Source organism: Prunus persica, chromosome G4 (genome assembly GCF_000346465.2).
Source record: "Prunus persica cultivar Lovell chromosome G4, Prunus_persica_NCBIv2, whole genome shotgun sequence".
Lineage (NCBI taxonomy): Eukaryota > Viridiplantae > Streptophyta > Magnoliopsida > Rosales > Rosaceae > Prunus > Prunus persica.
Window position 1 is genome coordinate 4,350,942 of NC_034012.1, and position 27,681 is coordinate 4,378,622.

Below are 27,681 nucleotides of genomic sequence, written 5' to 3' on the forward strand. Positions count from 1 at the left end.
TTTTCTCACCCGACACTTTCACCAAAAAGACAACTATACCCTTCTCACAGCCCACCTCTCCTCTATCTTCTCCCACCTCCATACATTTAACTATTATACACACAAGAACAAAAACCCAAATTTCCACATTATCCTTATAATTTTGTACCAGAGTCGAATTTATTTCTCACAAGGAAAAAAATCTTATCGTAATCGATGACGCACCAAACCAAACCAACCTAGTTTTTTCGTACAAATTTCATTTTTTATTTTAGGTGCATTGGGTCGTTAACAAATAAAAATAAAGGGAATAAAATAAAAGCTTTGGTCTTCGGTTCCTCCACAGGAATTAGATACCATCTGAATAAGAGAACCAATTCCATATCATTACTGCCGCAGAGCAACATTAAAATACAAACAGAAGGCCACAAAAGGTTAGCAATTTCTCCATGAAAATGGGCTTTTCTCCTTCCACTTTCTCTGTACCAAATGCCCAGGAGGAGCTTTTTGGGATTTAACTTATTATTATTTTCTTTGTTTTTAACCCAAAAAAGTCGAAGCTTTTGTTCTACAGTTTTGTTTGTCTTAGTTTTAGTTTTTGTTTGAGGCAAGCAGTTTTGTTTCTTGGTTTTGAGTGAATGCAAAGTCTCTGAGGTATAAGTTCTTCTGAAATCTGAAATTTATGGTTGTTGTTGTTGTTGTTGTTCATATTTGTATTAATCCTGTAAATGGTGTGGTTTTGTTACGTTTGAATTTTGTTTTTGTATTAGTGAACGCTTTTCATCCATTTCCGTATTCTTTTACAAGTTTGTTGGGTTGAATTTAGATTTGCTATGGTTTTGCTAGTTTGAGTCTAGTGCTCTGTTTGGTTACTGAGAAAAAGTACTACCAGAGTATAGCAGAGCTTAGAATCTTAGAGTGTCAGGTATTATTAATATGGTATTAACCAGAGAATATAGAAACTTCCTTTGAAAATTTTGGTAACATATCGCAAATGTTTGCTTGTTTTTTTTTTTTTTTGGGGTCAAGTTTCTATTCTTTTCTTGACGATACATTTTTCGGTTGGTTGTATTTTTTTTTTTCCTATTCTTTTGAACCATAATGTTTTCTCGGAGAAAGTCAAAAGTTGGGAAACTATTATTCAGCTTAAAAATGAGGAATTATAATTTATTTATTTATAGTTTTACCCTTTTAAGAGATTCCATTGATTGATGCTTGGTTTTTCCACCTGAGGCTAAAGGTAAATTTTATCATAACGCAGGAGTGGCTCACAGTGGGGACTGCGATGGATTATGTGCTTTAAAGTGAGCAGCTTTTGTGAAGAAAGTGACCAAAAAGATGGGTTTTGTTCCTTTGGATTGGTATTGTCGTCCGGTGGCCCATGGGGTGTGGACAAAAGCGGTGGAGAATGCGTTTGGTGCATACACGCCTTGCGCGGTTGATTCTTTAGTTGTCTCCATTTCTCATTTGGTTCTTCTGGGTCTCTGCATCTATCGAATATGGCGGATCAAGAAGGATTTCAAAGCCCAAAGGTTCTGTTTGCAGTCCAACGTTTACAATTATGTATTGGCGTTATTGGCTGGTTATTGCACCGCCGAGCCTTTGTTCAGGCTGATCATGGGAATTTCAGTGCTGAATTTAGATGGGCAGTCTGGCTTTGCACCATTTGAGGTTGGTTTGCTGATTCATTCTGTAATGTATTTTAGCTGTTGTACTGACTTCATACATGCCTATAAGTTTTGTATTGATAACAGTAGCTTCAACTTATACATGTGCAAATGAATTAATTGAAGGGCAAAAAAAGTTTTCAGGGATGACCCAGTGACCCCATAACCATTAAGTAAAACATGAAAAATGTTGTTCCCCCAAAGTTTTCATTCAATGTCGTGGGTTTTTTCTTCGACTTGTCCTACTTCTTTAAAAGCTTTATTTCACTATATTATCTAGTTCAAGAGTGATTTTGTGGAAATCTGTAAGAATTTTGAAATTTCGATTTTGTGGTAAGTATGCATGAGGAACTAGATCAACTGCATTGCATGTGTACTTTAGCATCAGGGAAACAACAACATATTTTTGCAGCTTAAATTATAAAAGTTGGCAACCAAAAAAAAAAAACCAGGACTGTTTACGTTGATTATGTGATGTTGTACCCTTGTTAATTAAGAAATAATTTTGTTTTACATACAAAATTACGTACAAATGAATTTAACTGGAGAAACCAATGTTGCCATTTATCACATGTAGGGTAATTAGACAGTCATCATCACCCACTTAGTAGAGTGAATAAAAGATGCTATTGTACTTGGACACAGATATAAATCCATTATAGAAATTTTACACTACAGAAGATTTCAGTTGTCAATTTTCCAAAACATCTAAGGAGATCAAGTTTCACAAACCACGAACTGTGATTAATGGAAATGCAATGGGATTTGGTTTTCTACACTTCAAACTTAATTAGCTTTAGACATAGAAGCATCACTAACCTACTAGTAAGTTACTTTTTTTTTTGGAAAAAAAGAAGAAGAAACAAACCTTTATTAAAGGGAAAATAAAATACTAAAAACAAACTTTCAGTAAGCTTAATCATATGCCAAGTATTTTAGTTTCATCCTTTCTTGGCAGGTGGTTTCTCTAATCTTAGAGGCTCTTACTTGGTGCTCTATGCTGGTCATGATTGGTGTGGAAACTAAGATCTACATCCGTGAGTTTCGATGGTTTGTTAGATTTGGAGTAATATATACTTTAGTGGGGGATTCTGTGATGCTGAATCTCATTCTTTCACTAAAGGACTTATATGGCAGGTTTGTGTGTCTCTGTTTACCTAAACTGGTTCCTTCCTTGTCAAAAGATGATATGACTGTTTATATTTTCCAACTTTTTTGTTTTTAATATTAAGTCATCACTAGTACATTATGCGTGGTTGTGCAAGACAAACTTACAATGCTGTGTAACCCTTGCAGATCTGTACTATACTTGTACATCAGTGAAGTTGCTGCCCAGGTTTGTTTGTTTTGTTTCTCCCTTTTAACTTAATTTTCACTGGTTATGCTTTTGTTTACCTTTTGTCTGTGTCTTGCATCCAAATGCTTTAGGTTATTCTTGTTAATCTGATGAGCCTTCAGCTAGGCCAGCCTGAGGCTGCTACGTGCTAATGACTCTTAGGCCACTCTAAGAAGGGCATGCAATGCAGCCAGCCAAGTCTTGAATTTGTTGTTTAGCGGATAATTAATTTGTACAAAGGTTCTGAAAGCTATCCAAATGGTTTAGGGTTTAGATTTTATTTTTTCCTAATAAGAACTTATATAGTTTGCTTGGTCACATAGATTGTGTATGCCTTGGTCTTGTATGTGTGGACAAATGTATATTTAGTATAAACAGATGGCTAAGAATGTTTAAGATAAAAGGTGGGCAATACTGGTATTGTTCAATATTTAAAGTTTGCTATTTATCTTTAATTAGGCTGCAAATCTAATTTCAATTTGTTCTTGATATGTATTTTTATTCTAATGTAGGGTTTGTTTGGAATACTTTTGCTTGTGTATGTTCCAAATCTGGTTACTTATCCTGGTTATACTCCAATCCATACTGAATCAATTGATGATGCTGCGTATGAAGCACTTCCTGGAGGAGAGCAAATATGTCCTGAGAGGAATGCCAACATATTTTCAAGTATGTATATAAATTTGATATGATCCTAATGCTTGACAGTTAGAAAATTTGTGGAGAATTAAATGATGATAGAGATGCTGATGTTGTTAGTAAACTAATTTTTATTTATAGAAATATCCCAACTTTAGTGTGGTCTGCCGAACCATCCTAAAATGCCCTTGTTAGAGGCGATTTCATTGTTTGTTGAGATCTGTGCAAACTGATTTACCATTCTTTATTTTTATTTTTTTAAATTTATTCTTTACCTTGTACCTTTTTTTTTAATTGCTAATTTTGTATGATATAAAGGCGAAGGATCTAGGACCATTCATAGTATTCTCAAGAGTGCAGTGAACCCTTTTTCCATGGCTGATTTCTCAACTCATATCTTGATTTTGTGTTTTTACCAGGAGTACTGTTTTCATGGATGAATCCCCTTATGAAACTAGGCTATCAAAGACCCCTCACAGAGAAAGATGTCTGGAAATTGGATACTTGGGATCGGACTGAAACACTGAACAATAAGTGCGTGCTTGTTATTTTCAAACATTAGTTTCCACTTAAACTAATCATTACAATTTGCATAATAATTCTTTTACCGAATTTCTAGGTTCCAAAGATGTTGGGCTGAGGAACGTCGAAAGCCTAAACCATGGCTTTTAAGAGCATTGAACTCTAGCCTTGGAGGAAGGTAATTTATGAAGATCCTCAGCTGAGATGCGAATCCATCCTCACTTTCTTGTCCTTATTGTATTGTGCTTCCCATGCAATTCTATGTATATGCTTCTCATTAATATTTTATTTGTGCTTTTCATAGGTTTTGGTGGGGAGGCTTTTGGAAGGTAATTGGCTTGTTCTTTAGAATGGTTTTTATCTAGTAGTAGTCTGCAAAGTTTGTTACACATGTATGCAAAGGTCATTACACTTATATTTTATTCATTAGAATATATATGTTCAGTCAACTACAGTACTGTTTGTCATTGTTGTTTTCTGTTGGTTTTTTAGTTTAGCACACATGCTGGTCACACTGTTCAGCAAGTTCCATGGATCCATTAATGATTTCTTTGGTTAATATGAGCACATTTGGCCATAGTTTTGTTTCTAGCTCCTTGATGAAAATGGAGAAAATAACAGTAATACTTTGCTAGATACTAACATACACCAGTTCAATCTGATTGGCAGGGGAGCATAATTTAGTTTCACTAGTAGCAAAATTGCAGTCCATGCACCTTGTTTAGGTAGTTAGTAGGGAGGGATGTTGTGAAAATCCAATCTGGTCACGAGGGAGATATTCGTGGAAATAAACCCCTTGTTCACCCCTTAATAACATACATTGGTTCAGTATGATTGGGGAGACATTTCTATTATTTTTGGTTGTTTTTCTCAACTTCAGTAACTCTGGATCATCTCTGCCTGAGAGGGGTTTGTGATTCTAATGCTCATTGCTAGAAAATTGGTCCAAATATGAAGAGTTATTATTTTGTCTGTTCTGTATGAAATGTTTTTTACATCGTAAAATTGGATGTTTTGTGTGACATAACTTATTCTATTGTTTTGTTGACAACTTTTAGATTGGCAATGATCTTTCCCAATTTGTGGGGCCACTTATTTTGAACCACCTCTTACAGGTTTGTGTTGATTCCTAAACTTCACCTTTTTATGTTTCCATGTATGTCTCCGGTCATTATTACAATATCCAACTCCGTAGGTGTAATGGTATTGGTGATTGTTGTGGCTATGTGAGTGCTGTGTATGAGTATTGGTGATTGTGGCTGTGAGTGCTGTCTATGAGTTCAACTTGTGCTGATCAAGTAGGCCTGCATTTTATGTATTTGTCATATTGGTCATGAAATTATTGAAACGCCAATAAACATTCTGAAGTTTCTATATAATAAATGAAGAAAGGAAACAAGGATAATAACATTCACTCGCATGACTTTAATAACCTGAAAATTGTAGTCGCTGCTATTTCAGATTAGCTTTAACCTGACCTTACTAATGCAAGTTTAATTTAAATGTTAATATAGTGGATCGGATACTGATCCACAATGCATAATTTTTTATTTTTAAAAGTATGTTTCTGGTATGTTATAGTTCCTCCACATCTCTGAACTCAGAAGCAGTGTATCAGAGTCTTGTAAAATGATACTTGATTGTTATTGTCATAATCCTTCTTTTTCTATAGAAATTCAAATATTTCTTCAATTGTCTGCAGTCTATGCAACGAGGGGATCCAGCATGGATTGGTTACATCTATGCCTTCTCAATATTTGCTGGAGTGGTATGATATATTATAAATTCTTTGCTTTATATTTAGGTTATTTATGTATGCCAAGACAGATTATTTTTGCACAGCTAGCCTTTACTATCACATATGCTTACATAGTTTTGCTGCTTTGGAAAATTTAAAGGGATGTTCCTTTTATTCTAAGAAAATTACACAACATGTGCACATCTGTTGAGGATTGAGCCCTGGAACTTATCCTACACCCTTATTTTTAAGGGGAGGATGCGCCACTAGACCCAAAAGCTATTTGCAATTTTTCGTGAGTGCTTGGTTTAGTCTTTTGATTATGTTGGTAGAGAAAGATGTTTAGACAGAAAATTTCATCTTTTCTTTGTGAGCTAAATGATCTAGAGCTTGTATTCTTCTGTTTCACTTTATATCTTCAAATTCAAATAATAGCTGAATTGTCGAAAGCGAATTCCTGTGTTTTACAGTCATTCTCATGTTTCCCATATTGAAATATGTAATTAAGTTGGCTTGAAGAAACATGCCAGAGAAGGAAAATTAAATATTTGTGTTTGTTAAAACATGACCTAGTGCTTGTTTTGTATCTTCTTTCTCACCTTTCTTGTATTTTCTCTGTCACCTTAAATATCTTAATTAATTACTGATACCTTAAGCTGGTTCATGTGTTTCTGTAGCACTGGGAACTTCCTTTGTAGATTCTAGTTATGTTGTTATTCATACCATTTTTTGAATGTGTTTCCCATTAAAAAATGACTTTTGCCTGTGGATATGTTTTTTTATAAAGAAAATGTTGATACTTGCATTAGTAGCTATGCACGTATGTCGTGATCTATTACTTTAGATATTTGCTCTTGTTACTGCAATTCGCATGTCCTCATTCTGCAGCATTTGTTTTATCTATTTGGAATGGGAAAATCAAGCAGTCTGGATATCTGATTGCTGTAACTTGCTTCCAGGTTGCTGGCGTGTTATGTGAAGCGCAGTATTTTCAAAATGTCATGCGTGTTGGCTTCCGTCTACGGTCAACCTTGGTATTTTGCCAGTTCCATTTTGATGCTATTAAGCCAATTTTTTTTTTCTTCATCCTTTTGTTTTAACATGTTTATAGTATTTTATCAATGCCATGTTGCAATAGCAATAAACATTGGTCTATCAATTTTAGGTCCTTTTACTTAGTCCTGGGTGAGTGAGGGTTGGAATTTTGTAATAGATCCTTAGCTTAGTGATGTCTAGAGGTGGTGTTGGCTTTGTTTGGGCTTTGGTTTTGGTGAGAAGCATAAAATGCCAAGCTCAAATTCAATCTTAGTATGCTATTTATTGGGGGACTGGGACATTTAGCTGGTGAGTTATGAGTAATGGAGAGGGTTAAAAGGTCTTGTTACTTTTCTAATATGTTTTGACTGGGGAATTGGTTTTAATATTTTATGTTCAGGGGTTTAGCTAGCAGTATTGTCTTCTGGCTTGTCTAATAATGTGGGGAAGTTTTGAACTCATAAATTTATGAAATTATGCAAAACTTGTTATTGATATATCTATTTGCAGAGCATGATTCTATATTTTCTTCTTTAAGGTTGCTGCTGTGTTTCGGAAATCTTTAAGGCTTACTCATGAAGCTCGAAAGAAGTTTGCATCTGGGAAAATAACCAACTTGATGACAACTGATGCTGAAGCACTTCAGGCACGCACTCTTACCAAAAGTTGTGATTACGTGATATATTACTGTTAGTGATGATGCATGACAATCAATTATCTCATTAGATATTACTATTGCAACTTCCTGAAGTCATACAATAGTAAAATCCTTGAATAAGCGACTGGAGCCATACTTTCTGGAAACTTTCATCTCGGAACATAAGAAGCTAGTTTTCTTTTTCTGATTTATTGTCTACTCAAAATTAGTGACAAAAACAGATTTGGGTTGATCTCATCCTTTTGTAAATATATACAGGCAATGACAAACAAATAGCAGTATAAATCATTTAACTTATATAACATGTTTTCCTATTTGTGGTTCAGAAGCACATTTAGTCCTCAAAATAATTGTAAAGCTCCCTTGGTTGGCTAACTTTTGTTGTTTCTTTACACAGCAAATATCCCAATCTCTTCACACTTTATGGTCAGCTCCATTTCGTATCATTATCTCCATGGTTCTTCTTTATCAGCAATTGGGCATTGCTTCACTACTTGGTGCACTCATGTTAGTTCTTTTGTTCCCCCTGCAGGTAAAAGAGTTACCCCATTTGATTTTTCTTGTTTTTACAATAAAAACTATGTTAAAATCATGTTAGTTATACTGAAAGAAGAACCCTGACTAATGACTACGTTAGTATCACATTAATTGTTACAAAAAGAGAGGATATCAGACTAAAGTGTGTGTGTGTATGTGTGTTAAGTTAGTATCTACATTAATTTTATTTTATGTTTGTGCATCATGTTCAAATCTCCTATCAATTTAATTTGTCTTGATCTTTTTGATTTACTTGGATGGAACAGACATTTGTGATAAGCAAAATGCAGAAATTGTCTAAGGAGGGGTTGCAACGTACAGACAAGAGAATTGGCCTCATGAATGAAATTTTGGCTGCAATGGACACTGTGAAGTATGACTCAATTTTGGTGATATGTGTACGTATGTTACTGGGATTTATATTTATTGTTTTCATTGTCTATTTTCCAAATGGCTCAGGAGTTATGCATGGGAGAGTAGTTTCCAATCCAAGGTACAAGGTGTTCGAACCGATGAATTGTTCTGGTTTCGAAAAGCATCACTGCTGGGAGCGGTAAGGCGTTGAATTTTTTTTCTTCTGAAATTTGTTTCTTTCTTACCATATCAACTCATTTGATGTAGATATCTTCTAATTTCTCTTTTCTTTGAAGTTCCTCATTCCTATAAGAAAACCTCTTTGATTTGATTAATTGTTGGCATGCCATCAGAAGCTGCAGTTGATTACTGAAGTAGGCACTTTGCATGGTGTTATGTGAATCATGAGTATCATGTTTTCAGTTTTGTGTGCATATCCAAAATCATGACTTCATCCATTTTCTGGCTTTTGCTTTTCCCTGACTCTTTGTCTTGTTTTGCAGTGTAATGGATTTTTACTAAATAGCATCCCAGTTGTAGTCACTGTGATTTCATTTGGATTGTTCACCTTGCTGGGGGGCGATCTTACACCTGCAAGGGCATTTACATCACTTTCTCTGTTTGCTGTGCTTCGGTTTCCTCTATTCATGCTTCCTAATATAATAACTCAGGTTTTGACTTCTTTCCTCAGTCATGCACATGTTATAGTCTGATTATGCTGTGATATTTTATATGACATTTTAGCACATAGAGAGGATGAATTATTATTGTGATTATTTACTGTTTACTTTACTTGGTGTATAGTATCTTATAGTGCTCAGGTTCTTTTAGGAAGATAGTCATTTTATTAACCTTCACTTTATGAACAAATTTGGTTTTATTGGTCGAGGTTCAAACCTTAGGTTTTTCTGGAAAATGGTCAAGAATATTTCAGTGTATTATATCCTGTTGGTTATTCAATATCAAAAAATTCCTGCTGGTGCTTCAAATAACCAATTTAGGAATATGTTGGCCTTGTGGGCATTAAATATACTGTTTCATTTTCATTTTCCTTATTAAGTATCAAATGAAGTTCTTTGTCTGCCAACTTTGTGAAACTGCTTGCATGGTTTCTTCCACTTCTAAATTCCTAATGTTCCTTTACTTCGACAGGTGGTTAATGCTAATGTATCCTTAAAACGCTTGGAGGAGCTGCTTTCAGCTGAAGAGAGAGTACTTCTGCCAAATCCTCCTCTTGATCCAGGATTGCCGGCCATCTCAATTAAGAATGGATACTTTTCTTGGGATTCAAAGGTCTCATTGATATGTTGCTTTTGTTTTTGTGTGATTGTTACGAATATACTAAGCTTACAATTGATTCATAATTACCTGTATGTGTTCATGTATGATGTCAAGTTAAGTGTCTTTTTGTTCTAGGCTTGTGTTTTGGGTGTGCAATTTGAGTTTCGTATTTAATTCAAGAATGAATGTTGTAAATGCTGGCTTGCTGGCTGTTCTCACCATCTTACATCATAAGTTTGTGTTTGTTGTGTACAAGGCTTCTGTTTATAAGTAATTCTATTGCTTAAACAAGCTTGCATGAAATAATTGGCGGGGGGTGGGGGTCTCCTCTGCCTCCAAAGTAATTCTATGCTCTCTGTTTTATCAGGCATGGCATCCTAGCTCTCTCATTAATTGTTGCTTTGCTGCTATAACAGTTGTCTTGTAATGAAATGGCTTGCTGATACAAAATAATTTTAAGAATGTGTTGGTTAGTTTTGCATTTTCTCTGTGAACAAACAGCCCTTGAAATATATGTTTTCCTTCAGGCGGAGAAGCCCACGTTGACGAATGTTAATTTGGACATCCCTGTTGGGAGCTTGGTAGCAATTGTTGGAAGTACTGGTGAAGGAAAGACATCACTTATATCTGCAATGCTTGGGGAGCTTCCTCCAGTAGCAGACGCGAGTGTGGTAATGAGAGGAATGGTTGCTTACGTTCCACAAGTTTCATGGATTTTTAATGCAACTGTAAGTTTTAGCTTGCCCTGTTTTATATGTTTCTATACGTCTTTCAAATATGTATCTGTTTTAATTTATTGGAGCTTACTGTTTCTGTGATGTTTCTGCGAACCTAGAGAACCCTGAGATTGGAAACTTGCTGGCATGAATAATACTTGTTCTTCTTATCCTCATAATTAGTTGAATACAGTGGTCTGGGATGTAGTTAAAAATTTGATTACAATGCTTGTGCAAGTTGGTTACTTTCAGTATTTATGATTTCAGGTACGTGACAACATTTTATTTGGATCCTTCTTTGAATCTGCGAGATATGAGAAGGCAATAGATGTGACTGCATTGAGGCACGACCTTGACTTACTGCCTGTAAGTGCTCTTAGAGTTCTATCTTGCTGCTAGTTCTTACGGTACACCCTGCAATTTGTGGGCCTAATTTGTTTCACATGCTGAATAATTAGGGTGGTGATCTGACCGAGATTGGTGAAAGAGGAGTGAATATTAGTGGTGGGCAGAAGCAAAGAGTGTCTATGGCTAGGGCTGTCTACTCCAATTCTGATGTATACATTTTTGATGATCCCTTGAGTGCTCTGGATGCTCACGTGGCTCGACAGGTTACTGTTTTACATTTAACTTTAGTGCTCAGGACAGGAGTACAGTTATCCTTTGTTGCTTCTACATTCTATTTCTAAATATAAAATATAATCTATTATCCTTTTGTTTATTTATTCAGGGTTAATTGGACTGACCTACATAGGCATGTGTTTATTTATTCATTTGTGTTGGCAGATCGGTGTACACTTTTTCACAGATTCATTTATTAATACAATGGATTTTAATAGTATAGTTGCATATTCCTTCTAATATTTTCTATTATACAGCTTATGGAATCTTTCTTATAAGGGATACCAAATGACTAAAATACATGCTGGTTTATCTTGTCTTTTGCGCTATTCCGTTCTACACCTGCATGCACTATCTTTGGCTCCTCAAAGTTGGTTATTAAATTGTTTTTTTGTATAGTCGTCTTATTTTTACTTATGTTTCATACCAGGTTTTTGATAAATGCATCAGGGGAGAATTAAGAGGGAAAACCAGGGTTCTTGTTACAAATCAGCTGCATTTTCTTTCACAAGTTGATAGAATCATCCTGGTCCATGAAGGTATGGTGAAAGAGGAGGGAACGTTTGAGGAGCTTTCCAATAATGGAACGCTGTTCAAAAAGCTGATGGAAAATGCCGGCAAGATGGAAGAGTATGCAGAAGAAAAAGAAGAAGGTGAAACAATTGATCAGAATGGTGAAATGATTGATCAGAATGCCTCTTCAAAACCTATTGCCAATGGAGTTGTTAATGTTATGCCAAAGGATGCAAGCCATGTGAAAAAATCAAAAGGAAAATCTGTTCTTATCAAACAAGAAGAACGAGAAACAGGCGTTATTAGCTGGAATGTCTTGGCGAGGTAATCAGAGTTTCAATAATAAACTTTCAGTATCCCCTCGAATTCACTTAGTATTCTCCTAAGTTAAGACATCCCTTTCTCCTTAAGAAATATCTAGGTTTCTAAGCTGTTTGGAGTATCATCAGTTTTGATCTTACTGTGTAAGGGGGACTGTACTAGTTGCTATTTCCGTCCACACATTATCTAGGTATTCAGTTCTTAGAAATATTTCTAGATACTTATACCTGATGATGGTCGTCATCTCTAGGTTCATTCCTCTTTTTTTTTCGGACTTTTCTTAAGAATGTTTGGGAAATTCTGACCGGTAGTTTTAGGGAAATAATAAAATTTATTTGTCTGACATCTATTGGTATGTCTGGCCTTACAATTGGTTCTTGATTGGGTGAATGCATTTGCTGGTGTGGTTGCAGGGTTGGTGTTTATATTTCTTTGCCTCCTTTTTTGGGTGAGAGTAGCATTTATTTCATCAGATTATGCTTGAAATAGGCAGATTTCCGGATTCCTACTTTTATGAAATCTTCTGTTTGCTCTTTGTACAGCATTTTTTTATAGAGAAAGTAGTTTAAATGTGCAATTTCTTATCCAGGTATAAGAATGCATTAGGAGGCTTGTGGGTGGTTATGATACTCTTTACATGCTATGTTTCAACTGAGGTTCTACGAGTTTCAAGTAGCACATGGTTGAGCCATTGGACTGATCAAAGCATGATAGAGAATTATGACCCTGGTTTCTACAATCTGATATATGCACTTCTATCATTTGGTCAGGTAAGAATACAGTTAAACATCAGTTAATTTAAGGTTTGTTATAGAAGTTTGTATCAACTATCTTTTGTAGAGAGTCGCTTGTTATTTTCTGGTTTTTCTGAGAAGCTTGAAGTACTTTTGCCTCCTTTTTTGTGATGAAAATCCAAATACAATTCTTGGTTTCAGGTTATGGTGACACTGGCAAACTCTTATTGGTTGATTATTTCTAGTCTTTATGCTGCCAGGAGGTTGCATGAGGCCATGCTTAGCTCTATATTAAGAGCTCCAATGGTCTTCTTCCAGACTAATCCCCTTGGACGTATCATAAATAGATTTGCAAAGGATCTTGGAGACATTGATCGGAATGTTGCTCCATTTGTCAATATGTTTCTTGGCCAAGTGTCTCAGCTCTTTTCTACCTTCATCTTGATAGGGATTGTGAGCACTATGTCCTTGTGGGCCATTATGCCCCTTCTGGTTTTGTTTTATGCAGCCTATCTCTACTATCAGGTACGTGAGATAGTCCACTGATTTCATGTTTGACTTGCTTTTGGTGACAAACTGTTTTCGGCCATAGCTGTGCAATACATCAACTTAATGTTAAATAAATTGTATAGGCGTTGCTTAAGCCTGAAAAGATTCATTTTTACCAAGGGCAGAATCAGAGATTTTTATGAGGGTGGGCTAGTGAGATGGGGCCATCCTGTTAACTCGAGTCACTCTTACCTCAAAGTTACTAGTTTTTGATTACTTAAGCCTGTTCCTATTGGCGATTATTACTGTTTTTTATTGTTGTATCAATTTCATGTCGCAGTTTGTATTTTTCTAATATCATCTATTTTGTTTTTTGTCTTGGGATAGAGCATGGCTCGTGAGGTAAAGCGCATGGACTCCATCAGCAGATCCCCTGTTTATGCACAATTTGGAGAAGCACTGAATGGTTTAGCAACTATTCGTGCATATAAGGCTTATGATCGGATGTCAGACATTAATGGAAAATCTGTGGACAACAATATCAGATTCGCACTGGTGAACATGAGTGGAAACCGCTGGCTTGGAATCCGTTTGGAAACATTGGGAGGCCTCATGATATGGTTTACAGCTACCTTTGCTGTTATGCAGAATGGAAGGGCAGAGAACCAGCAGGAGTTTGCATCCACTATGGGCCTACTTCTCAGTTATGCGCTTAATATTACAAGTTTATTGACTGGTGTACTGAGACTTGCAAGCCTGGCTGAGAATAGCTTAAATGCTGTTGAGCGGGTTGGTACATATATAGATTTGCCTTCAGAGGCTCCAGCTATAATTGAGAGCAACCGCCCCCCTCCAGGATGGCCTTCATCTGGATCTATCAAGTTCGAGGATGTTGTTCTACGTTATAGACCCGAACTTCCTCCAGTTTTGCATGAGCTGTCTTTCTCAATTTCTCCAAGTGATAAGGTTGGAATTGTTGGAAGGACCGGGGCAGGAAAGTCCAGCATGCTAAATGCTTTATTTCGGATTGTTGAATTAGAAAGAGGAAGAATTTTGATTGATGATTGTGATATTGCTAAGTTTGGATTGACAGATCTACGTAAAGTTCTTGGTATTATACCACAGTCACCAGTTCTTTTTTCAGGTACACACAACTCTAGTCACGTTGACCCAGCAAGCTATCTTCTCATTCAAAGTTGATATGTTTTAGTTGACAACACCTAGTGAAGTATAATGATCCTCTTGTTCTATTTTTCTTAGGAACTGTGAGGTTTAATCTTGATCCTTTCCATGAACATAACGATGCTGATCTCTGGGAAGCTTTAGAAAGGGCACATTTGAAAGATGCCATCAGGAGGAATTCTTTGGGACTAGATGCTGAGGTACATGCTCAACTTTGCTTTACTTGATGTGGCTTTGGTATTATTATAAATAGGCTCTTCCTCATTAATAATCCATTTATGATATGTCAAGGTCTCGGAGGCAGGAGAGAATTTCAGTGTTGGACAGCGGCAACTATTAAGTCTTTCTCGTGCTCTGTTGCGGAGATCAAAAATACTCGTTCTTGATGAAGCAACTGCAGCTGTTGATGTCAGAACTGATGCTCTTATTCAAAAAACTATTCGTGAAGAATTTAAATCATGTACAATGCTCATCATTGCTCATCGTCTTAATACCATTATTGACTGTGACCGAGTCCTTCTGCTTGATGCTGGCCGGGTATGCTCCAATTCAGAGTTCTTCAAGCTTGCTTTTTATTTTTTTCGCTCTTTTCTTTTTTTGTTGACAAAATTTTCGGGGCTTCCCAGGTTCGAGAATATGATACTCCAGAGCATCTGCTGTCAAATGAGGGAAGTGCTTTCTCTAAAATGGTACAAAGTACAGGCTCAGCAAATGCTCAATATTTACGAAGCTTGGTACTTGGAGGGGAAGGGGAAAACAGGTTGGGGAGAGAAGAGAACAGGCAACTAGATGGACAGAGGAGATGGCTGGCATCTTCTCGCTGGGCTGCAGCTGCCCAGTTTGCTGTTGCTGTGAGCCTCACTTCATCGCAGAATGACCTTCAACGGTTGGAAATTGAAGATGAGAACAGTATCCTCAAGAAGACCAAGGACGCGGTAATAACTCTCCGAGGAGTTTTGGAAGGGAAGCATGATGAAGTGATTGAAGAGTCTCTTGATCAATACCAGATCTCTAGAGATGGGTGGTGGTCAGCCCTCTACAGAATGGTTGAAGGTATTGTGTGACTCCACTTGCTTACTTGACACACATTATATCGGCAAGTAGAATTAGTAGGTTCATGAATGAACGAATGCTCTTATCTGTTTTCAAAATCTGATCATGTTTAAATCTTTTTTTTTCTTCTTCTCTCTAGGTCTTGCTGTAATGAGCAGGTTGGCCAAGAATAGGCTTCAGCAGTCGGAATACGGTTTTGAAGAGAGAGCAGTTGACTGGGACCATACTGACATGTAGGAAAACTGTCTCTGACCTAGTGAAGAAGTTTCACACATATGCTGATGACTAATTTTTACACAATTTTTACTAATTTAGCTTCTACAAACTTCAATTTTTCCAGTGGCTTTATATAATGAGGGTGATAGTGACAGGACATTCCAAGTTGTCCTGCTTGTTTGTAAATGTTTACTTGGGACTAGGATGTGGAAATAAATGGTTTCCCTAGTGAAATTCATACATGGAAATCCTTTAAGGATGGCCTGTCAATGCTATGCATGCACGAGCTTAACTGCTAAAGAATTTTGTTGTATTATTGTAAGGAAATTATGATGCCAGAAATTTCAGGAGGATTTTCGACTAAGCTTTAACAATTTTTTTTTATATACAAGCGATGGTCTAAACTAAACTAAATTAATGTAACATACGGAAAGGGGGATTCGAGCTTGGGTGGATTCACTCTCCCAACCAACTAATCTAACCATGTATGCATAAGTGGTTTAACTGAACAAACCTTTGGGTTCGGCTAAAATCAGCTTAAGATTTATTTGGATTTTAAATGATTTAGCTTTTAATTTTAAAAAATAAGATTATTTTTCTGTTACATTAGATTAGAGGGAATTGCACCCTTGAGCCATTACTCTATCTTCCCGCCCGACTTGGACTAATCCTAAAATTTCCATGTATTTAAGATGACTACGCAAAACGTAATATTGTGAATTTAAAAAGACGAGTACAACGAATCATATTTTGAAGTTAGCACTTCTATTGCTTGAGTGCAAGATAACTTCTTGGGTCCACATAACAAAAGTCCTTCAGTTAACCCCCAATACCCAAGTGAGCCAAAAAAAAAAAAAGTCTCTTCATGCCCCGTGACTGCAACACTACATCATCATATTCATATAAAAGTAGGCTCTGTGAATTATATCAAATGAATAATATGTGGTTCCAAATATCTTGTGTATATTATACGTTTATGGTATGGGGAAGCAGCCAAAATCAGAGAGGCGATACCTTGACCATGTTATGTTATTTAATTTAATTTATAATGCTCCCCATTTTTAAAAAAAATTCTCACATTGTCACTTTGTTCATCTCATTTTCATGTCGTTTTCCAAATGAGGGTGGTTCTTCGTAAGCCGTGACGTGTGCAATGCCCAATGAGTCTTCTTCATGTAGAACTGGAGCCGCAACACAAAACAATCACTCTCGTTTGAAAGGTGTCCCTCTCATCTCACTCTCAGATTCTACTTGTTTTTTGTTCTTGTTTGCGGCCGTTTGTGTATATTTGGATGCTATGGACTATATGGAGTGTTGGGTTTGGACGTGTACCCGTTTGAGCATTGAAAAGACCAAGTTTTAACCACCTTCTCGTACATTTTTCTGGGTTCTCTTTAGATGGTTCATATATAGCAGATACATGCAGTCAAACTATCATAAACTTCTAAATTTCATTTTCTCTGCGACTGAACGAAAGGGTAATAGTTTTCTTCTTTTTCTTTTGTCACTTTCTCTTTGTTTATCTGTTCTGCATACAAAGTTTTGGCCTTTAATCTATTTATTCTTATAAGTTGGCATTGTTCTTATTGCAGGAAGTGTTTTATGTGGGGAAGTTGAGACCTTGTTGTCGATCACTTAAGAAATTTTAGATTGAGTAAGGACAAAACTCAGTGATTGTATCAAGATGAGTTTGTGAGTTTATCATGTGCCTTCAGTAGAATATCTGTGGGAGTGAAATTGAATACCAGATATGGGTTTTAAGCCAATAGACTGGTATTGTCAACCAGAAGCTAATGGGGTGTGGGCCAAAGCAGTCAGTGCTTTTGGCTCATATACACCTTGTGCAATTGACTCCCTAGTCATCTGCATTTCTCACTTAGTTCTTTTGTGCCTGTGCTGCTATCGAATATGGATGATCAAGAAGAATTGCAAATCCCGGAGGTTTCGATTAAGGTCAAATTACTATAATTACATATTGGCTTTGTTGGCTTGTTACTTCACTGCTGAGCCAATACTGAGGTTGCTGATGAAAATATCTATTTTTAACCTGAATAGAAAAACTTGCTTTGCTCCTTTTGAGGTGGACTCTTTCTCTCTCTCTCTTATTTTTTTTGATGTTTTGTGCTACTTTTGATATGCCTTACTGATGAGAAATTTGTCTTTCAAAATGTAAGCAAGGACGCACAAGATAGTCTGTAATTAAAAGCTTTCATTGTTGCTAATTATTATAACAACTCATTCTATTCTACAGCTTACCCATAAAGTAACCTCTTGCAGATGACTTCTTCAGTCATTGAGGCTCTTGCATGGTGCTCCATGCTAATTATGATTGGCTTGGAAACTAGGATATATATCCGGGAATTCCGGTGGTATGTAAGGTTTGGAGTCATTTATGTCTTGGTAGGAGATGCAGTGGTTCTGAATCTTGTTCTTTCAGTGACAGTCAGCAGGTTAGTTTTTCTCCCATTCACTTACTAGGTACTTTATTTGCCATAAGTGTGATCTCATTACATTAACAATTTTTGGTTTTGTTTTTGTTTTTATTTCACTCTTGCAGAGGTGCTCTGTACCTGTATATAAGCACTCTCTGTTGCCAGGTTTGTCCCAAGTGCCAAACTAATTATATTTTCTTCATTTTATTGCTCCTACAAAATTTGTTGGTTCAATAAACTCTGTATCCTTTTTCGCATCTTTGCCATCTCCCAATTATATAATTTTATGGTCTCCAAGTTAAGGCTGATAAGCCTTTTTGTCCAAATATTTGATGGCTGACAAGCCTCTAGACTAGCTAGGTCATTGCTAGACATTGTTGAGCAACCAATATCTCATTTATTTGCCCAAGACATTTTAATTTTAATTTTGCAGGTTATACTTATACCAAAGTTAGACGTCCAAGGCTATAGTTACAATATAATAATACATACATCAATCCTATGAGGAGATTTTATATCTTAGTTTGCTGTTTTCCAGTCATTCCGTATCATCTCAATTACATTTTGGTCTGTGGTTCTTGTTCTGATGTAGGTGTTGTTTGGAATTCTACTTCTTGTTTATATTCCTAATTTGGAACCTTATCCGGGTTACATTGCTCTGCAATCCGAGTCTCTTGATAACATTGAATATGAAGCACTACCTGGAGAAGAGCAAATTTGCCCAGAAAGACATGTTAATATATTTTCCAGTAAGTAATTCTTTAACTTAGAATAATTCACGTGTAGTTTTATAACTTTGGTTTCGGGTCTTCAAGTTTTTTTTTTAAAATTAATGGTACGGTGGATATTTTATGTACTCAACTACATACTAATTTCATGTGCATCTCTGTAGGAATATACTTTGGATGGATGACTCCACTCATGCAGCTAGGGTACAGAAAACCCATCACTGAAAAAGATGTTTGGAAGTTGGACACACGGGATCAGACTGAGAGATTAATTAAAAAGTCCACTTCATGTTGCCTCCATTTCAGTTGCTTGTACATGATTTTGTGTGTCCACTGCACAACATGGATAACAGTTTTAAGTTTTTCAGGTTCCAGAAATGCTGGGTTATAGAATCTCAAAGGCCCAAACCATGGCTTCTAAGAGCATTGAATTGTAGCCTTGGAAGAAGGTAATAGTTGAACTACCATTTTCATAGTTTGTTGCTTAAATTTTTGAATAAGTTCTCAGCAGTGAATTAGTTAGGTAGATATAACATCCTATAATTCAAAAAAATCTAATTTTATTTTCATCATATATGAACTGATTTTGTTGAGATGTTATGTAGGTTCTGGTGGGGAGGCTTTTTCAAGGTAATGAACTTACCCAGTTTATAAAGTCCAAAGGCAAAATATTTGTTGAAAATAGTTTATCTGCTGTAAAATTTTGTTTAATACATGTGCAAGTTTGCTTGTGGGTGCGAATTGTCAGAGGCGATGTTGATTGTTTGATGACTCACAAGAAGTTTACTAATTACCTTGAACATCTTGTAGATTGGCAATGATCTTTCTCAATTTGCGGGTCCGGTTTTATTGAATCATCTCTTGCAGGTCAGTTTCTTTCTTGCTAAAGCCTCATTAGTATTGGTAGAAGTTTCTACCAACTAAAGGCTATTATATCAAAAGCTGTTCATGGAAATCGTCTTTGAGTCTATGAAGTTTCAACACTTCTCATGCTTTTTAATTCCTTCAAGAATTTTTAAAATCTTATAGCTTGAGAAGTTTATATCCACACTGTATGAACTCTGAGTTTAACAATCAACCATTGTCTAATGTATGGTCCAAATAATCAAGAAAATATAGAAGCAAGAACTGTATCCCACCTGATTTCTGAGATTTCAAGTCAGTATTCGTAATGGTAATCAAGTATGACTGATTTAAGCAATTGAATGAACGTACTTTCCAAAGCATATTATTTGTGTTTCAGCATGAGAGTTTGTAATTGTCTTGTTATGGCATGCAGTCAATGCAACGAGGTGACCCAGCTTGGATTGGTTGCATATACGCCTTCTCAATTTTCACTGGTGTGGTATGGATTCTATCATGTGTTTTTTCCAGCAACGTGATTTGATCTTCGTTCCTGCATATGTTAAACATAATTACATCAAATATGTTTCTATGTGCATTATGAAAAGCTCAGCTAGAAGTTGCACCAGGAACTTCTGGTGACTGGTTGAAATGAAATTTATGGAAAATAACAACTGATAATATTGCAAAGATAGATTGTGAATCATATTGACAAGTTTATTCATCTTTGTCCAGTCACTTGGTGTGCTCTCTGAAGCTCAGTATTTCCAGAATGTTATGCGGGTCGGTTTTAGGCTGAGATCAACTCTGGTAAAGCTCTTCATCTATGTTAACAACCTAATGCTGTGATGTTTTTTTTTCTTTTCTATAAATCTCATTCAACCTCCAATTCATTTTTGGTCAGTTTGAATTCCCAACTCAGTTTCCTGTTTTGTGATTCATGAAAAGTTGGTTGCTTTTATTTTCCTCGTTTGCAGGTAGCTGCTATATTTCGTAAATCTATAAGACTAACTCATGAGGGTCGTAAGAAGTTCCCAACTGGCAAGATAACAAACATGATGTCAACAGATGCTAATGCCCTTCAGGTATGCTCTAGAGATCAAGTAGATTGGGTATCATCATACATTAAGAGATACTACCATGTACAGTTTTATTGTTGTCTTGTTTTCCATTAAATGAAAATGCCATCTCTAATTCTTTGAAGTGCTGTCATTTGATTGAATTATAAATAATATGGTCTTTCTCATGATTTAGCAAATATGTCAACAACTTCACGGACTATGGTCAGCTCCTTTTCGTATCACTGTAGCCATGGTTCTTCTTTACCAGCAATTAGGTGTTGCATCACTTATTGGGTCAATGATGCTAATTCTCATGATCCCCATACAGGTCAGGACCCTTCTCTACTAAAAGTCTGTATATTGCCATTTTGCTTGGAAGGTTAAGCTTAGGCTATCATGTCCCTACTGAAAAGAAAAACCATTAACATTGCCCGCTTTCATGCATTTGCATTTATTTCCCTCTTAATCTTCTTTTTTTGGTCGAATTTTTCGTAGATATCTTTATCCTGGATTTGTGGATCCAGTGTTCTGAACTCAGAAAAGCTTAACAGTCTGGGTATTTCAGCTGCTAGAATGCTTTCTTGGCAATTTAGTACATCCAATATCACATCAAATTCCTTGTCATTAAGGTGGAACTTGTGGATGAACATATGGGTAGAAAGTTGTGAAAGGATTTGGTTGCACGATATTTTAAAGCAACATCATACATTCAGATTAGTGAATTTCATTTCCATCATTAGACTCCTTGCTTAGATTTAAGGTGCCCTAATAACATATCTTCTTCTGCTTTGATTTATTGATAAGGATTTTGGTTGTTCTGTCTAATGACTCATTGGTTATAAATTCTCTTGTGAAAAGACAATCGTGATCAGCAAAATGCGAAAACTGACAAAGGATGGACTACAGCAGACTGACAAGAGAGTTGGCCTCATGAATGAAATTTTGGCAGCCATGGACACTGTGAAGTATGATTTAATTCGATTACAGCTGCCAGTCATTTCTAGATAGAACACCACTGACAGTAATTGTTCTTACATTACTGAAAATAAAATGTTTCAGATGTTATGCCTGGGAGACAAGTTTCCAACAACGAGTTCAAATTATACGGAATGATGAACTATCAAGGTTCCGTAAAGCATATTTCCTATCTGCTGTAAGGCACAACACGTGATCCTGAAAATTATTTTCTACCTATTTTTCAAGACCAGTTTGTTAAATTTATAATTTGTGTAGATTTTTTTGTTTGCATATGGATAAGCAACTGTTCATTCCTTGATAGATTTGATATAAATAATATATGATAGTACATTTTCTCTGGACTACCTTGGAGTTTCTCTGACCAGTTGCCTCTATTTTTGCAGTTTAACAGTTTTATACTGAACAGCATCCCAGTTGTTGTGACACTAACATCATTTGGGATGTTCACTTTTCTCGGCGGTGATTTGACACCTGCAAGGGCATTCACATCGCTTTCTCTCTTTGCAGTGCTACGGTTTCCTTTAAACATGCTGCCTAACTTATTAAGTCAGGTAGCATTAGTTTCTTATCAGTTCACTTATCTGTCATCTTGCATTTGGCTCAACACCTTTACCTGTATTATCTCATCTACAACATGGAGATTATGTTTCATCCGTACTTAACGAAATTTTACCTAGTTGCTCCTTGTCTTTGTTAGTTTCTAACTCTGCTTTAATTTAACAGGTTGTAAATGCAAATGTATCCTTACAGCGTTTGGAGGAACTATTTTTAACTGAGGAGAGAATTCTAGTGCCAAACCAGCCTCTTGAACCAGGGCTTCCAGCCATCTCAATTAAGGATGGTTACTTTTCATGGGATTCAAAGGTCAATGCTTGACAATAATGACTTTTTTATTTTAGAAATATATAGTTCATTCTTAGTTACATAGTCTTTTCATAGACCCACACAATGACACTTAAATTATGTGGAAATTTTGCAAGAAAGTAGTTACACAGAAATTCCAGGAACTTTTCCCATGTACTTGATGATGCTAGTTGCATGTTGAGTATCAAACATGCTGAACAACACCCCTCTCCTTTCTTTTTGCAGGCAGAGAAGCCCACCTTATCAAACATCAACTTAGATATACTAGTTGGAAGCTTAGTGGCAGTTGTTGGGGGCACTGGAGAAGGGAAGACGTCGCTTGTATCAGCCATGCTTGGAGAGCTGCCTCCCAGAGCAGATTCTGGTGTTGTAATCAGGGGGACTGTTGCTTATGTTCCCCAAGTTTCATGGATTTTCAATGCTACTGTGAGTCGAAGCATCTCTTCTTTGAATGCCTACAATGTTCAATCTTGGCTTTCTAGCCGATTCAAAGCCATCTTCCCTAGGTGCACTTTCTGAGTTTTCAAAGTTTTCTTCTAGGTACGCGAAAATGTTTTATTTGGATCTAAATTCGAGCCTGCAAGATATTGGAAGGCTATTGATTTAACTGAGTTACAGCATGATCTAGACATACTTCCAGTAAGTGAATTTATGATGTTTTAGCTTTGAAATTGGTGATCATTACACTTTGTAAAGATTTCAGTTAGTTAACCACTACACTAAATGTTGCAGGGTCGAGATCTAACAGAGATTGGTGAAAGAGGGGTCAATATTAGTGGTGGCCAAAAGCAAAGAGTCTCAATGGCTAGGGCTGTATATTCTAATTCAGATGTTTACATATTTGACGACCCATTAAGTGCTCTAGATGCTCATGTTGCTAAACAGGTATTATTATTTTACGCAGGCAAGCCAAAGGGACCCTGTGCTCTCTTTTTCTAATTTATGTTTCCCATGCAGCTTGGATGTTCTATTCTTTTAGTTTCCAATTCTTATTAGCTCGCCCTCTTCAATCTCCAAGTGTGATCTCTCTGAAGCCTAATATGTTACCACCTCCAGGTTTTCACCCACTGTATCAAGGAAGAGTTGCAAGGGAAAACTAGGGTGCTGGTCACAAATCAGCTACATTTTCTTCCTCAAGTGGATCAAATTATTCTAGTCTGTGATGGTACGATTAAAGAGGTGGGAACCTTTAAGGAGCTGTCTAAAAGCAGTAAGCTGTTCCAGAAACTAATGGAAAATGCAGGGAAAATGGAAGAACATGTAGAAGAAAAAGAAGATAGCAAAAATGATTACCATGAAAGCTCAACACCTGCTTCCAATGGGGTGTTGAATGACTTGCCAAATGACGTAAGCTACGCAAAGAAAGGGAAAGGAGCAAAATCTGTACTCATTAAACAAGAGGAACGGGAAACAGGTGTTGTCAGTTGGAATATTTTACTGAGGTAATAAACTACGTTATTCTTTAAAGATTCACGCTTCAAATAAGTCTTGAATTTAATTCTCGTTTTGACAATAAATATTTCCAGGTCCATAATGAATAGATGCATTTGTATTGATTCTTTTTGTTCTTTTTGGCAGGTACAAAAATGCATTAGGAGGCCTATGGGTGGTCATGGTTCTATTTGCTTGTTATACATTAACAGAAGTTCTTCGAGTTTCTAGTAGCACATGGCTAAGTGTTTGGACAGCTAAAAGCACCTCAAAGAGTTATAAACCTGGATTCTACATTCTTGTATATGGGATTCTGTCATTTGGCCAGGTGTGTCAAGAGTTGCCGCATAATTCTCCATTTCCACTTGTTCTTGATTTTGAAGACATTTGTCCACATTTTCTTGATTCAGGTAACTGTGACACTGACCAACTCTTTTTGGTTAATCACTTCAAGTCTTCGGGCAGCCAGAAGATTGCATGATGCCCTGCTAAATGCTATACTAATAGCTCCAATGGTATTCTTCCACACTACTCCAACTGGACGGATAATCAATAGGTTTGCGAAAGATCTGGGTGATATAGATCGCATGGTAGCAAATGTTATGAACATGTTTCTGGGTCAAGTCTGGCAGCTCCTTTCAACTTTTGTGCTCATAGGCATTGTGAGCACAATATCCCTCTGGGCCATAATGCCACTTCTAATTTTGTTTTATGCAGCCTACCTCTTTTATCAGGTACGTTTGGTTGCAGACAATTTTCCTGTTGTGTATTTTTCCTGATATATTATTAGGCATAAAGATCTTATTTATCGTAAGCGTTTTACAGAGCACATCCCGTGAAGTGAAGCGCTTGGATTCGATTACCAGGTCTCCTGTTTATGCACAATTTGGAGAAGCATTAAATGGTTTATCGTCCATTCGTGCATACAAAGCATATGATCGGATGGCCAGCATCAGTGGGAGGTCCATGGATAATAATATCAGATTCACCCTTGTGAATATCAGTTCAAATCGCTGGCTCACTATAAGGTTAGAAACACTGGGAGGCGTGATGATTTGGTTGATAGCAACCTTTGCTGTCATGCAGAATGCAAGAGCAGAAGACCGAGTAGCATTTGCATCCACAATGGGTCTACTTCTCACTTATACTTTAAATATCACAAATTTGTTGAGTAGTGTTCTTAGACAAGCAAGCAGGGCTGAAAACAGTTTGAATGCTGTTGAGCGTGTTGGTTCATATATAGAGCTGCCTTCTGAAGCTCCAGCTGTAATTGAAAGCAACCGTCCCCGACATGGGTGGCCATCAGCAGGATCGATCAAGTTTGAGGACGTTGTCCTGCGCTATAGGCCGGGACTTCCACCAGTACTGCATGGATTATCTTTTACAGTTTCTGCAAGTGAGAAGCTGGGAATCGTCGGAAGAACTGGTGCGGGGAAATCTAGCATGATTAATGCATTGTTTCGGATAGTAGAAATAGAAAAAGGAAGAATCTTGATAGACAGTTGTGATGTTACTAAGTTTGGACTCACAGATTTGCGAAAAGTTCTTAGTATCATACCCCAGTCACCTGTTCTTTTTTCAGGTATGCACTTATTCAACCTATATGTATATTTTGTGAATCTTTCTATGGCATGCATCATTCTAATTATTCTATCTTGTCTAGGAACGGTGCGGTTTAATCTTGATCCTTTCAATGAGCATAATGATGCTGACCTGTGGGAAGCTCTAGAGAGGGCACATCTGAAGGATGTCATTAGGAGGAATTCTTTGGGTCTGGATGCTGAGGTATAAGTATCTATCACGTTGGAGCTGTTTAAATTGAGAAATTGTAACAAATTGCTTTTAGCTTATTTCCTTGACAACTTTCTCATTAAGTTTCGATTTGTCTTTATTGCATCAAGGTTTCTGAGGGAGGGGAGAACTTTAGTGTTGGACAGAGGCAACTAATAAGTCTTGCTAGAGCACTGCTGCGGAGATCAAAGATTCTTGTTCTTGATGAAGCAACTGCAGCTGTTGACGTTCGAACCGATGCTCTTATCCAGAAAACCATCCGTGAAGAATTCAAGTCATGCACCATGCTCATTATTGCTCACAGATTAAATACCATTATTGACTCTGATCAAATCCTTGTTCTCGATGCTGGTCAGGTATGCCCTCATTTTAATGCAAGGAGAAATTTTGTATGAGTCTCACGTACATTTTGGGAGAGGAAGGTTTTATATAACGGGATCATACAACAATTTTTACCTCTGATTTCAAGCCAAAAACTATCAACTCGTAACTTTTCACCTGTCATTTTTTTAGGTCCTAGAACATGATTCCCCAGAAAAGCTACTATCGAATGAAGAGAGTGCCTTCTCCAAGATGGTCAAGAGTACAGGACCTGCTAATGCTCAGTATTTGTGTGGCCTGGTATTTGGAGGTAAACAGATTAAGGTCGTTAGGGACCGAACTGGGCCAGTGGTTGGCCAGAGCCATAGGAGTTGGTTGGCCTCTTCTCGCTGGGCTGCGGTTGCCCAATTTGCCTTAGCTGCTAGTCTCACTGCTTCACAGAAGGATCTTCAGAGATCTGATATTGAAGACAAGAACAATATCCTTATGAAAACAAAGGATGCAGTTATAACACTGCAGGGAGTTTTGGAAGGGAAGCATGATAAAGAGATAGACAACACACTGAATCAACACCATATACCAAGACAAGGGTGGTGGTCAGCTTTCTTCAGAATAGTTGAAGGTAAACTAATTGCAGGGAAACAAAACAGCAAACTTCAAATTTCACTCATCCTTTTGTCTATTTTTCTTATCAAATATGATTTTTTAAATTTCAGGTATGGCTGTGATGGGCAGGCTTGCTCACAACAGGCTTCACCCATTAGAAGATGATTTTGAAGACAAGGCCATAGATTGGAGTTGAATACGAAACAAGAGAACAAAGAACTGTTTGATACTTGGAATTTCCTCTCACTGAAGGGGAGAGGAATTAACTGTAAAGGTGTTTGTCCAAATTGCAACACAATTATCATCTCTGCTTATAGCTGCAACTCACACAAGTCATGATTATCAACATTAATCTTATATTTTTTTTATAAAAAAAAAGTCATTTCTTTGGTGCCAAGCTATCGAATGAATCATTGTTGGGTTTCTCTTTTCTTTTCACTCGCAATTCGATTTCAGTCTACCCACTATTTATTGGCGTAAGAAACAACTTAAATAATGATCAATTTCACTCATCCTTCTTCAAAGCGTATAGCCGGACGGCTATACTGTCTAAATATATCCGAATATTCAAATAGTATAGCCGGGCGGCTATACTAAGGGTAAATATTTCCGAATATTTAAATCGTAGAGCCGAACGGCTATACCGTGTGAATATTTTTGAATATTTAAATAGTATAGCCGGGCGGCCGTAGTCTTTAAATGTATTTTGGAATATTTAAATAGTATAGCCGCGCGGCTATACTGTGTAAATAATTTCAAATATTTAAATAGTATAGCCGAACGGCTGTACCTTTTAAATATATTCCAATATTCAAATAGTATAGCCGAACGGACGTACTCGTTAATTATATTTTGGAATATTTAAATAGTATAGCCGTGCGGCTATAATTGTAAATATTTTCGAATATTTAAATGGTATAGCCGTACGGCTGTAACCTGTAAATATTTTCGAATATTTAAACAGTATAGCCACTCGGCTATACGCTCTAAATATCTTTTATTAATATTTGTAATTAAGAAATATCTTAACTTTAT

At 36.7% G+C, this 27,681-nt stretch overlaps 2 protein-coding genes across 4 annotated transcripts; both read left to right on the plus strand.

Moving 5' to 3' along the window:
* LOC18779311 (ABC transporter C family member 2) lies at window positions 259–15,955 on the plus strand. 2 transcript variants are annotated; one of them, XM_007214502.2, is made up of 28 exons: window positions 259–413; window positions 1,241–1,650; window positions 2,605–2,783; window positions 2,943–2,982; window positions 3,495–3,651; window positions 4,041–4,155; window positions 4,241–4,321; window positions 4,448–4,472; window positions 5,202–5,258; window positions 5,846–5,911; window positions 6,841–6,915; window positions 7,455–7,562; window positions 7,972–8,106; window positions 8,378–8,484; window positions 8,571–8,664; window positions 8,969–9,136; window positions 9,618–9,758; window positions 10,274–10,474; window positions 10,730–10,828; window positions 10,921–11,073; window positions 11,514–11,920; window positions 12,507–12,687; window positions 12,853–13,176; window positions 13,528–14,284; window positions 14,401–14,522; window positions 14,614–14,859; window positions 14,949–15,375; window positions 15,515–15,955. In XM_007214502.2, the coding sequence occupies exons 2-28, from the start codon at window positions 1,318–1,320 to the stop codon at window positions 15,610–15,612; spliced, it is 4,896 nt and encodes a 1,631-aa protein (XP_007214564.1). In that variant the 5' UTR covers window positions 259–413; window positions 1,241–1,317; the 3' UTR covers window positions 15,613–15,955. The 2 variants fall into 2 exon arrangements, with proteins under 2 accessions (XP_007214564.1, XP_020417144.1); XM_020561555.1 differs by lacking the exon at window positions 259–413 and adding an exon at window positions 454–633.
* On the plus strand, window positions 16,707–27,052 carry LOC18781293 (ABC transporter C family member 12). 2 transcript variants are annotated; one of them, XM_020561556.1, is made up of 28 exons: window positions 16,707–17,069; window positions 17,184–17,671; window positions 17,869–18,041; window positions 18,149–18,188; window positions 18,616–18,772; window positions 18,916–19,030; window positions 19,120–19,200; window positions 19,357–19,381; window positions 19,562–19,618; window positions 20,031–20,096; window positions 20,330–20,404; window positions 20,572–20,679; window positions 20,849–20,983; window positions 21,514–21,620; window positions 21,715–21,808; window positions 22,017–22,184; window positions 22,357–22,497; window positions 22,723–22,923; window positions 23,038–23,136; window positions 23,230–23,382; window positions 23,554–23,939; window positions 24,076–24,256; window positions 24,339–24,662; window positions 24,754–25,510; window positions 25,592–25,713; window positions 25,830–26,075; window positions 26,233–26,662; window positions 26,757–27,052. In XM_020561556.1, the coding sequence occupies exons 2-28, from the start codon at window positions 17,342–17,344 to the stop codon at window positions 26,840–26,842; spliced, it is 4,857 nt and encodes a 1,618-aa protein (XP_020417145.1). In that variant the 5' UTR covers window positions 16,707–17,069; window positions 17,184–17,341; the 3' UTR covers window positions 26,843–27,052. The 2 variants fall into 2 exon arrangements, with proteins under 2 accessions (XP_020417145.1, XP_020417146.1); XM_020561557.1 differs by lacking the exon at window positions 16,707–17,069 and having other exon boundaries at window positions 17,400–17,544.